Source organism: Centroberyx gerrardi, chromosome 13 (assembly GCF_048128805.1).
Source record: "Centroberyx gerrardi isolate f3 chromosome 13, fCenGer3.hap1.cur.20231027, whole genome shotgun sequence".
Taxonomy (NCBI): Eukaryota; Metazoa; Chordata; class Actinopteri; order Beryciformes; family Berycidae; genus Centroberyx; species Centroberyx gerrardi.
The window spans coordinates 12606102-12617000 of record NC_136009.1 but is presented as its reverse complement, the minus strand read 5'-3'; the positions used below and the strand labels follow the sequence as shown (position 1 = coordinate 12617000).

General features: G+C 41.3%; 1 protein-coding gene across 3 annotated transcripts; it reads left to right on the top strand.

Annotated features, from left to right (window-relative positions):
• Positions 1-5828: 5828 nt before the first annotated feature.
• On the top strand, positions 5829-10630 carry LOC139909291 (E3 ubiquitin-protein ligase MARCHF2-like). Of its 3 annotated transcripts, XM_078287954.1 has the most exons (6): positions 5829-6136; positions 6645-6775; positions 7034-7335; positions 7614-7809; positions 8385-8594; positions 9204-10630. In XM_078287954.1, exons 3-6 carry the CDS (start codon positions 7151-7153, stop codon positions 9357-9359), a joined length of 747 nt encoding a protein of 248 aa, XP_078144080.1. In that variant the 5' UTR covers positions 5829-6136; positions 6645-6775; positions 7034-7150; the 3' UTR covers positions 9360-10630. The 3 variants fall into 3 exon arrangements, with proteins under 3 accessions (XP_078144080.1, XP_078144081.1, XP_071752414.1); XM_078287955.1 differs by lacking the exon at positions 6645-6775 and having other exon boundaries at positions 7049-7335; XM_071896313.2 differs by lacking the exon at positions 6645-6775.
• Positions 10631-10899: the final 269 nt, after the last annotated feature.

The window sequence follows — 10899 nt, the reverse complement described above, 5'->3', positions numbered from 1 at the left end:
AATATGTCTGATTTTTATAGGTATGACCTAGATTGCTTCACTACCTTCACGCAGCCAACTGATAGGTGGAGTTTTCTGTTATTTCAAGCAGTATGACTGACTGGTTGGCAAATATTTAGAATTCAAACTCTGTGGGAAAGTGGAGCAGCCAAAGCCATATCCATAAACTGACCAGCGATTGCTCAATTGAAATATGGAGTGCTCAGCAGAATAAAATAAACTTCGTCATCACTGACTCCAACTGTTAAGCAAAAGCAATCAGGATCCCTGGACTCTTATCTCTTCCTTTTGAGAAAGATTTTGGTTACGCTCAGGCAACTGCATATAGGCCAAAGTCGTTTAATTTAAATTTTACACTTGATTTGTGGGCTTCATTCTCTGAGTAGACATGTATTTTACAAGTAAGAGATAGAAATGGGGGCATGGGCGTCTACTGGAAAAGAAGACATCCAGACAAACTTTTTTATTGCTAAGTCCTGTTTAGACAGGCACTCTGAGTAAGAACACTCTCTTACTTAAATAATCTTCTGGGTAAATAGTTGCAGAGCGAGAGAGAGAGAGAGAGAGAGAGTGTTACACACCTGCACACACTCACATCTAGCATCTGCCCAGTTGAGTCTCAGGCCTTTTTGCATTTGGGCATTTGTTCCGTGTCTTGTTCAAGGCCACTTTGATATCACTTACTGAGGCAGCGGAGAGGGCATCTCATTCTCTTTCCCCACACTGACTGTCCTTTCCTCACCACTCTATGTGTTCAAAATGTGAACCTTCCAGTTACTGTACCCATTAGGCCACTGCCACACCTGACTGATGTGTGTGTGTGTGCTGCTACACCCACGATCAGCTGACCAGGCTTAGAATAACCAATCTGAGGAAAAATTTGGTTTGCTGATTCAATAATGGAGCTGAAGGAATGCGTACAGGTTTGTAATTGGGAGCACAGTTTGACAAGTTGGAGTCATGTGCACAATCTAACTGTCCACCCTCCGCGGGTCAGAAACAGATAATGTCATCTCCAGTATTAGAGAGATTATGTCGGTCTCATGATACAAAGATCTTGGATGTGTACTGAGGGGGCGGTTTGATGGGAGATGAAAGGGGATAGTGTGCCACTTGCTATTATGCAATATTTAACTGAGCTGAATTGAATAGGGGATGCCCTTGTAGAGTAAAGATTTTAATGAAAAAACAAATGGAAAAAGCTATTCCTGACCACCACCCGACCTTGTTGCGTAAATGCCTACAAATCACTACTGGGAATTTTACTATAAGAATGTCTAAGGGGTTTCATTCCAAAATGCTGTATTTGAATTCTGGGGCATTGCTCAATCTTTCAGATACAATTGATTATATGATCAAAAATGTTACTGCTTTGAAAGCAATAACTAATGATTTCAATACCATTCCACAGAGAGTTTTACTTTCATTTTGTAGGGATTTTTTTCATGTTTTTCAGTTGGTGGATATCTCTCTCTTTTTTAGAACGAACCTATTCATTATATCCACTGAAAAAAGAAAAAATATAGTATTTTGTGAACTAAAATCCAGATTTTTAAGGAACCAAGCTATTGGTTTTTCAGCACCTTTTTGTGGGTTTCATACGTAGCAGAGCAGTTGTTATACTTCTTCTGTGTTATCAATTTGGAAACAAAATATTTTGTGATCATACTAGTTTCATGTTTTTTTGTGGAATTTCCCTGCAGAACTATTTGAAACGATGGTCAGTATCTGTGGGGAAAGTCCAAAACTAACCAAAAAGGAGACCTTGTGATGGATGGAAAAACATCAGGTAGCTACTCAGAATGTTCCTGCACAAAATTCCATCGTAGTTTTGATTGGTACAAGAGAAACAAGAGGAGAAATTAAGCGGATACAACCCTCAACAGTGACAAAATAGCTCTGTTAGATAGATGGGTGGGGGTGGGGATGATGGTCGAATTGATAGAATAGAATAGAATAGAATAGAATCTCAAGAGGAAACATGATGTGTTTTTTTCCAAGTGATATCACCATGGAGCAGTAAACTCCCCATTGATGAAAGGTGTTTGTTTAATTAATACACATTACACCATTTTTGAAGAATATCCAGTGTGCAATGTGTTTCCAAAGTCAGCAGCAGTTAACAGACGATGATACTAACACCAAGGGATCCCACGGCTCGTCAGCCCCAACACACCCACTGGACAGTCTGGGCTGCAGGACATTGAATACACTGTGGCTGCACTGTGTGAAAGGCACCATGGTTCGCAAGGGAATTGCGTAAGTTCCCTCTGCACAGGGACAAGAGTGCATAGGAAAATGAGTGAAACAGAATTACTGTGTACCACTGCCTTCCACTCATACTTGCACTCATGCGGACTCTGCCTAACAGCTTAAAGAGTCACGAGATGGAACGGCAGCAAACGAATTACATTGTTATTGAAAGCCAAACGCTGTGAATAAGCTATGCAATCTGTCCGTCTATCTCCATCTGTCTGTCTCTCTGTTTCAGTCTCCTGCTGTCTCACTCTCTCTCCCTCTCTCTCTGTACAAGCATAAGGTAGGCACGGTAACATTGTGTGTGTGTGTGTGTGCGCGCGCGCGCGCATGTGTGTGTCAAACCTGGGTCAGATTTGCAAATACTTTTTCTTGTTTTGCTGCATTCGTTTTGCCTTGCTTAAAGTGCCAGATGGGTGGAGTTTGTCACGTAATTGTCATGTAATGATATTTAACAAATTAATCCTGTCAGAGAATGCTGTCTGAAAGCCAGAATACTGTTCTGTGAATGATAACTTGCCTAAACACAGAATAGTAAAAGGCAAACCCCACCCACCTGGTACTTCACATTGACTAAAACAAACTTATTGTTTATAAACTTATTTGACCCAGGTCAGATGGTGTGTGTCTGTGTGTGTGTGTGTGTGTGTGTGTGTGTGTGTGCGTGTGCGTGCGTGTGTGTGTGTGTGTGCGTGTGTGCGTGTGTGCCGATGTGTCTCTAAGTCTTCCCAAGGTCCAGGTCAAAACTTCAAATTACGGGCCACACTTCTGACTTATGAAATATAACAGCTGCTTTAATTTAGCAAATTATTGCAAATTAGATTTACCAAGGGTTTTTTTTTTTTAATATGGTAAATTAAATTTACCCCTGGCAGCAGCCCTGCACATTTGACACTGACAGTGATGGTACAGATGCCTGAGGCAGCAACTGAAGCTTAGACAGAAAATCATAAACAAAAAAGAATTGCGGGAGACCACACTTCAGCTCATCAGCATTAAATATAGTGATAATGTGCCAGGTTTACATTTTCATTCCTGCACTCACCAGAAACACAGTGTGACTCACAGTTGAAGCAGGCATCTCCAAAAGCTGTGTCAGGTCATTCTCAACCATCATGATAAGGAAAAATGTTCTCAGCAGCATGCTGGAATCAATAATCACTCACAAAGAAGCTGAACAACTGCATTTGCTTAAAACACTAACTAACATGGGGACAAAACCATTGTCACAGCCGTTGTACTTGTCAAATCCCCATGTTAACAACAGTGTGTAAACATTGTGTACCACTATCAGCATCCATATTGCTTTTAGAACAGCGCTAACACATTGAAACCTGTAACTCTCACACACACACATGCACGCACGCACACACACACACACACACACACACACACACACACACACAACCACCACCACAGCCAAGTAGATGTAGCATAAAGAGTTTGGTTCAGAAATATTGTATATGTTGTAATAATAATAATAATAATAATAATAATGATAATAATAATAATAATAATAATAATAATAATGATAATAATAATAATAATAACAATAATAAATGGTTTTATTTTCATGGCAGCAAGTACAGGTTAAAATTTTCTGATGGTGGTTATCATATGTATGAACTTGATTGATTGCTCATACTTGAGAAAAGTATGATGTGTGTGTGTGTGTGTGTGTGTGTGTCTTGGTCTGTGTGTCTGTCCATGTTAAAGTCCACTAACACATATCTCATGATATCCTCACACACGCGGGTAGGTAGTGCTCAAGCGTCCCGTGACTTCCATTGGACTTTGACCAAACGGACGGGTTGGGACAACTAATGAGAAACACGTTCTGGTGTATGTGTGTGAGTGTGTGTGTGTGTGTGATGACCCGTACCACTCTGTTCAGATCATAGGCTACTCACCAGGAGTGGACCCTGCTTTATCAGTATTTGGGTTCAAAGGGAATGAAGAGGAGGAGGCAGGGGATGGGGGGCAAGCAGTTTGAGGCGACCAAAATAGACATTGTTTAACTTATGGTTGAAAATGACATGGTCAAATAACAGGGGCCACGTGGGTTTCTTAGAATTTATCAAACTTTATCAGTTCATGGTCTTGAACTATTTAGACAATACAGAATGCATTTAGAATATTTGTTTTTGCAAGACTGGAACAAATAAGAAGAAGAAGAGGAAAGAAGATACACTATAATATATTATTATATATACTATATAATATAAACAAAATGCAGCATTCCACTCATGAGAAGAAGTGACACAGTTGAACAAATATTGCCCTACTGTGTATAGAAACACTGTGTTTGACCACTCTCTGGGTCCAAAGGGGACAGAGCGGAGGCAGCAGTGGATAAAGATGAGGCCCGGGTGACCAAAATAGAAACAGAACTGGCTGAGCTTTGCACTGGATTTGGGCCATGTGGACTTTTCGAAAGGTTTGCTTTTGCCAGCCCTCATGCACTTGAGTTTGCTTTTGTGTGGCCGATGCTAAAAAGGGAAATGTTTTTTTAAAAAAAAGAAAAAAATCAGCACAGTTCATCAAAACAACATGCTTCTAATTCTATCAAACTCACACAGTAAGTCAATGGGCATGTAATTAGTTTGTCAAGCCTTTGGGAATTTGTATATTTTGTTGATAAATCACCAGTTCTATTCCAGAGCAGGTGCAACTGTAGTTCACTTCATGGACTTTGTAATGTTTTCAGTTTGCTGGTTAGTGGTTACTCGTGTGTTGCTCTTACCGCTCCATTTAGTCTGGGGGCCAAAGAACAACAACATGGGCATGCCAACCAGACAAGTAATGACACCTGTATTCTGAATCATCATCTAAAATCAGGACCTTGGAAGGGCCTGAGAGAGTTGACTAAATGCTACCACCTAGCGGTTTGATTTTTGACATAATTTACTACAGTTGTTTTGCTCTGCAGGATATGTTCGTTCACTTGTTTTATTGAAATTAAACCAGTATTGACAGAAAAATAAAATTGAAATAGATGGGGCACATCCAAACGTGCAGGATCTGAGACCTAAATAAAAGATATAGCATGTTTTGTCACACGTTTTGTTTGTATTGTTTGTACTGTACACTGCATCATCTGAGAAGATAAGTGCTGCATTCAGTGCTCCTCGTAAGCTCCTACTTCAAATGTCGTAAGTCGTAAATACTACTTGTCGCGCATTGATTAAAGCGCATTTGGTAGGAATTAATAACGAAATGGACACTGTAACAAAAGTTTTTTTTTGGTGGCTGTTTTTTTATTTTAGATTTCAAGCGGCGCGGAACTACTCTGTGCTCTCATGGTGTATAATTGATGTTTTGATTGATTCATTAGACAAAAAGTGTTGTTTACATCACTTTCATCGTTGACTGTTACACGAGTTTCATGCTCACTGACCGCATAACATCTTGTTTTAGCAATCCAGGGTATCTAAGTAAATAGTAAATCCCGAGTTGTTCTCAGTCGTATTTACCACTTGGATGTGTGTTACCTTCAAAAAGTAGGATAATTTTGTCGGCACCTGAAGGCAGCATTAGGTCACATGATCAGTGCACAGCTGAGGGATGCTGAACCAAGCTTGCTCGTTGCTAGCCACTTAGCCACGTTAGCTGTGTCAAATTCCCGGGATAAACAACCGTTCATTTTAATTTTTACAAGCAAAAACCACCGATTCAGTTATACAGCAAGCCATGGAGAGATTACAACGCATATCGCCGTCTCTTGTATCCCCTTGTAGTATCAGTTTCTGGTTAGATGTCAATGTCATAATTTGTAGCTAGGCTAGTCCAGTTAGCTAGCTTATGTCTAGTTAACGTTACTGCTTCTCAAAGCCAAGGGCCAAGGCCAAGGCCAGGAAGGGAGGAAGGGGAGGCCGTCGGGGTGAGTTTATCTACTGTAACATTACTTTTCCCACCTTGGCAGCTTTTCTGTATACCACAATCACATACCAACCTGTAGGTACAACTATTTGTACATGGTTTTATTGTACAGAAATGTATTAAGCCTTTGTCTGCGCTGGCATAGTAATGTATCAATCATTTAAATCCACATTAGCCCACATTGTCTGTGAAGGAATTCTACTCATCTAACGATAATGACAATAGTAATAATCATTTGCTCTACTCGACTTTTGATTCACACAGCATAAGCTGGCTGACAGACTATCTACAGGTTTCATTTTGTTCATGTGAAAGGTGGTGACTGTCTTAAAGCTAGCTGCTTTGCTAAATTTTGCATGAAGTTACAGTTAGATGAGTTTACGCAAATACTGACCGATCGTCAAGGGCTTTGAATACACTAATCTGTTGTCATACAATGCTTCAGTGCTATTACAACCCTTCCTTTTCAAGTAAGGTGTCAAACAGTATGTCCTTGTTTACAATAACAGCCCGGAGAAAGGGGAGTGTGGCACCGTTTCACATATGTACATCCAGGAGCTGGTCAGTGTAAGAGGAGTGGCCACTGCAGCTCCACTGGGCCAGTTAAGGGTTTAGTGCCTTGCTTTGGGACTCTTTGAAGGTACTTTTTGAGGTTGGAGAGAGTTCCTTGTTCATTTCCAAAACCCAATTGGTTTCAGGACTTGAGCTGGAATTCCCCAAGTCAGTTGGATATCATCATCCTCATTGTTGTCATACCATTATTTGTAACAACATGGCATCACTGTGACCTATGCTGCCTATTTTGAGATTCTCATAAGAATGACATCATGTCATACTTGTGTAGTCTTATGTCATTCCAAGTTGCCTGTGTTCTGTCTCCTTTTTAATCATCCACCAGGCATTTGCCCTGCAGGTGGACAGAGGAGAGGAGAGGAGAGGAGCAGCACCACAGGTTTAGAATCAGACCCTCTTCGCCATCATCTTCGTTACTGTCCTCATCACCCTCAGCAGAGCCATGTCTTCGTCGGGATGCTGCCACCTACCCGGCTCCCTTTGTGATTACTCTGGGAACGCTGAATCTGACGCCTCTAAGGATTCAGAGGAGTCAGATTCTACTGCGCAAGCCCAGTACATCGCCAAGGTTACGGCTAAAGATGGCCGCCCACTCTCCACCATTGTCAAAGCTGTGAGCTTGCAGAGGTAAGAGAGGGAGGAACCTGCTGATTCTGTATGTTGGTTAATTGATTTGTTTATTTTTTAATTGATTATTTAAAAACATGGCCCACTCGTGGTTTTTGCGGGGGTTAGACATCACATATATAATTATAAATCCATTAAGAATGACAAAATTAAGTTTTGACAGCTTGTTCTCTATGGTCCTTGATGACTGTGCTTCGCATGGGGCCCTTATGAATAGACATTAATCGCACTGTAGTGTGGTTTCATGTGGCTTCATTGTTATCTGTATTTCTCTACAGTGATGTAGGAATGTGTCGGATTTGCCACGAGGGTGCTGGAGGGGAGACTCTGCTCTCACCCTGCGACTGCACCGGCACGCTGGGTAAGGTGCACAAGAGCTGCTTGGAGAAGTGGCTGTCCTCCTCCAACACCAGCTACTGTGAGCTCTGTCACACAGAGTTCACCATTGAACGGCGGCCACAACCCCTCACACAGGTTAGAGAGCTTTTTACTGTGGGGAAAAATTGGTGGTGGTGTGAGGGTCTGTCTGTGTTTGCTGTTTGTTTTTGTTTTTTTGATACAACAAGCAGTAGGAAAGAGTATGACCAATGTGCCTGCAAAATCCAGGGGGAATATTATTTCTTTGGCATTGTACTGATCTTTTAGGTATTTTGTAAAGCTCTGTGAGATTCCTTTGAGACTTGTTGGGTATGTGCTATCAGATAACATCATCAGGCTATGAGGTGATTGTTTCGTGATGATGGGATGACTGCCAGACCTTGTATCAAGAGCTCTATTAATAGGTCATTTTCAATAGCATTAATAATATAGGAAATGCATCACTTACACAAATTAATGTTAGCTAAATTGATATGGGTATGGAATTCTATTTACTGTCCTGTATGGACTGCACAGGAGACCTGACAAGCATCCTGTGGGTTTTATGTTAATGTTGTTGAAGATGAGAGTGTGACTGTGCCATTGCTCGTTAGGCAGTTTCTGTGACTTTTATCAGTAGAGCTAATTTTCAATGGGGGCCAATAACCTGTCTTGATTTTACTCATGCTCAGTGGCTGAAGGACCCAGGCCCTCGCAGTGAGAAGCGCACGCTGCTGTGCGACATGGCCTGCTTCCTGCTCATCACGCCCCTGGCGGCCATCTCTGGCTGGCTGTGTCTGAGGGGGGCCCAGGACCACCTGCAGCTGAAGAGCAGACTGGAGGCTGTAGGCCTCATCGCCCTCACCATCGCCCTCTTCACCATTTACATCCTCTGGACGTTGGTAAGTCGTGCACTGCGAGCATTTTTATTTTCTGAATTTATTCTGCCTAACATATCATGTCAGTCCTTGAATTTTGATTGCACTTGAACAAAGTCAAACAAAGTGTGGCGAGATGTGTAGGCATGTGCGACTAGATATTCTCTGGCACAGAGCACTCTCCACTTTTGGAAAGTTGGCCACATAGTGCATGCACGCACACATGCATATACTGAACTTAAATGCATTTACTTCAAAAATAGTGAAGAATAGCTTGTTTTACTCTGCATTTTGTGGTAAACTGGATGTTTTTCTTTTAAAAAAATCATTTGATTCATGATATATTAAGAATGTGAACCTTCCTTTTGAAACCTAATAATTTAGCCTTGATTATAATTAATAATAAAGTCACAAATTTTGGAAATGCAAAATTTGCATTTCACAGCTTGTGAGTATCTGTGATCTACTAAGTGGATCAGCAGGTGGAGCTTCAGTCAGCATATCTGCCCTGTCCTGCATACGTACTACACTGTCTCAAATATCTTGATGTCAGTTTTATTGATGCCTGTCTCTCCCTTCCTCCCTTCTGTCTCTTTTCCTGCCCTTTCCCCGGTTTCTTCCATTCAATCTCAGGTATCATTCCGGTATCACTGTCAGTTGTACTCAGAGTGGAGGAGGACCAATCAGAAAGTGCGCCTGCTCATGCCCGACATGAAAGGGGCGCACGCCACCCAACATTCTGTGCCGACCAAGTCGACCAAGAAAATGACTGATGAGACCATCGTATGAGTGCTGAGCGGTGGCAACAGGAATATTTAAAGTGAAGCCCCCCGAAGCACTCTGTAAAAACAAAATGTATCATATTAATGAACTTTTGCACTTCATATGGACCATTCTGAGAGGGGGAGAGTTATTTTCTCCCTCTGTTTACTTTTATTTGAAGCACTTGATGTGAACAACTATGGTATTAGCCAACAACAAAACCCTAAATGGTTTTTGGAGGAACTCATTCAGGAGTCATAGTTGATGTTGATGCACAGCGTTGTCACCGGACAGGCACTGCTGGGATGTGAACACCTAACATACGGACACTGGACTAACTAGCCCGACTGTGTGACAGTGACAGCAACTGAGGAAATAATAGGACACAAGCTAATGTAGCAGGATATAACTGATACAGCATGCTACTACAGTATATGAAACATATTCACTACCTATCTATCATTCCCCCATGCCCCTTCACAATGTATCTAGCTGTTTTTTGAACAACGGGCAGCCAATAGCCTGGCGGAGGAGACTAATAGTCTGAAAACGTGGTTGGCCAAGTCAGTTAACGCTGCCTGTGAGTGTTCCTTCTACAGACGAGTAGAGGGCGACGCTCTCTCGTACCAAGATTCATGTCTATAATCTGAACCCTTTTGAATTGTCTGGGTAAAGCTTTATCATTGCTGTCTAAACGGGGAAAAACAAACACAAAATCATTTTTCTGTTCAGGCAACAAACATCAGATATTTGTTACAAAAATCAGATTGAAGGTCAGTGGAGCCCTGAAGGTACAAAATGTACGTATAGTCTATGGAATGACACTAACTGCAACCATTAAATGTCATTGCAGTAATGCATACTAACATAGTACTGAGGCTATGGAAAAGTGTTTACATTCTAATTGGGTGGAGCGTCTTCTGTTGTCATTAAAGGGCATTAGCAACTGCCCTGCTCCACGTGTATATGCACCATTCACGTATTAATGGAACCGCCTAGCGATGACTAGTAGTAATGTACTACATCAAAAGAAGATATACAATTATAAATAGAGGAAACACAGTGTTCTAAATGTTGAGATTACAGACTCTTTTCCTATACAAAACACACAACGGTATCAGAGCAGGCTGGTACACAGTAAAGGGACAAAAAGATGCAAAAGAGAAATGTGTCAAGTTTTGAGATGTCAATCAGTGTATGCAGCGTATTCTAAAAGTATTTTGTGTAATCTTAGTCTTCCTGCTGCACCCCCTTGAGAGTTTGGGTTATTGTGCAATAAAACACGAGGGACTCCTGGATTTCTGCTGTGTGGCTCAATGTGAAATATCTGTTTTGTCTGATCGTTAAGTATTTTAACCAAAGAATAATTACTCTCAAAATTACTTTTAAATATTCAGAATCCTCTGCAATTTAGTATATTGTGCAGGGAGGTCTTTTCCTGCTCAGTATTTTTAGAGCCAATGTGTATGAATGTGTACCTGGCACCCCATTTTCTGATAGTAATGTCTAGGAGTCAATGCATATAACTGCAACTCCTCACAAGGAGCCAGGGGCAACCAGACATCAA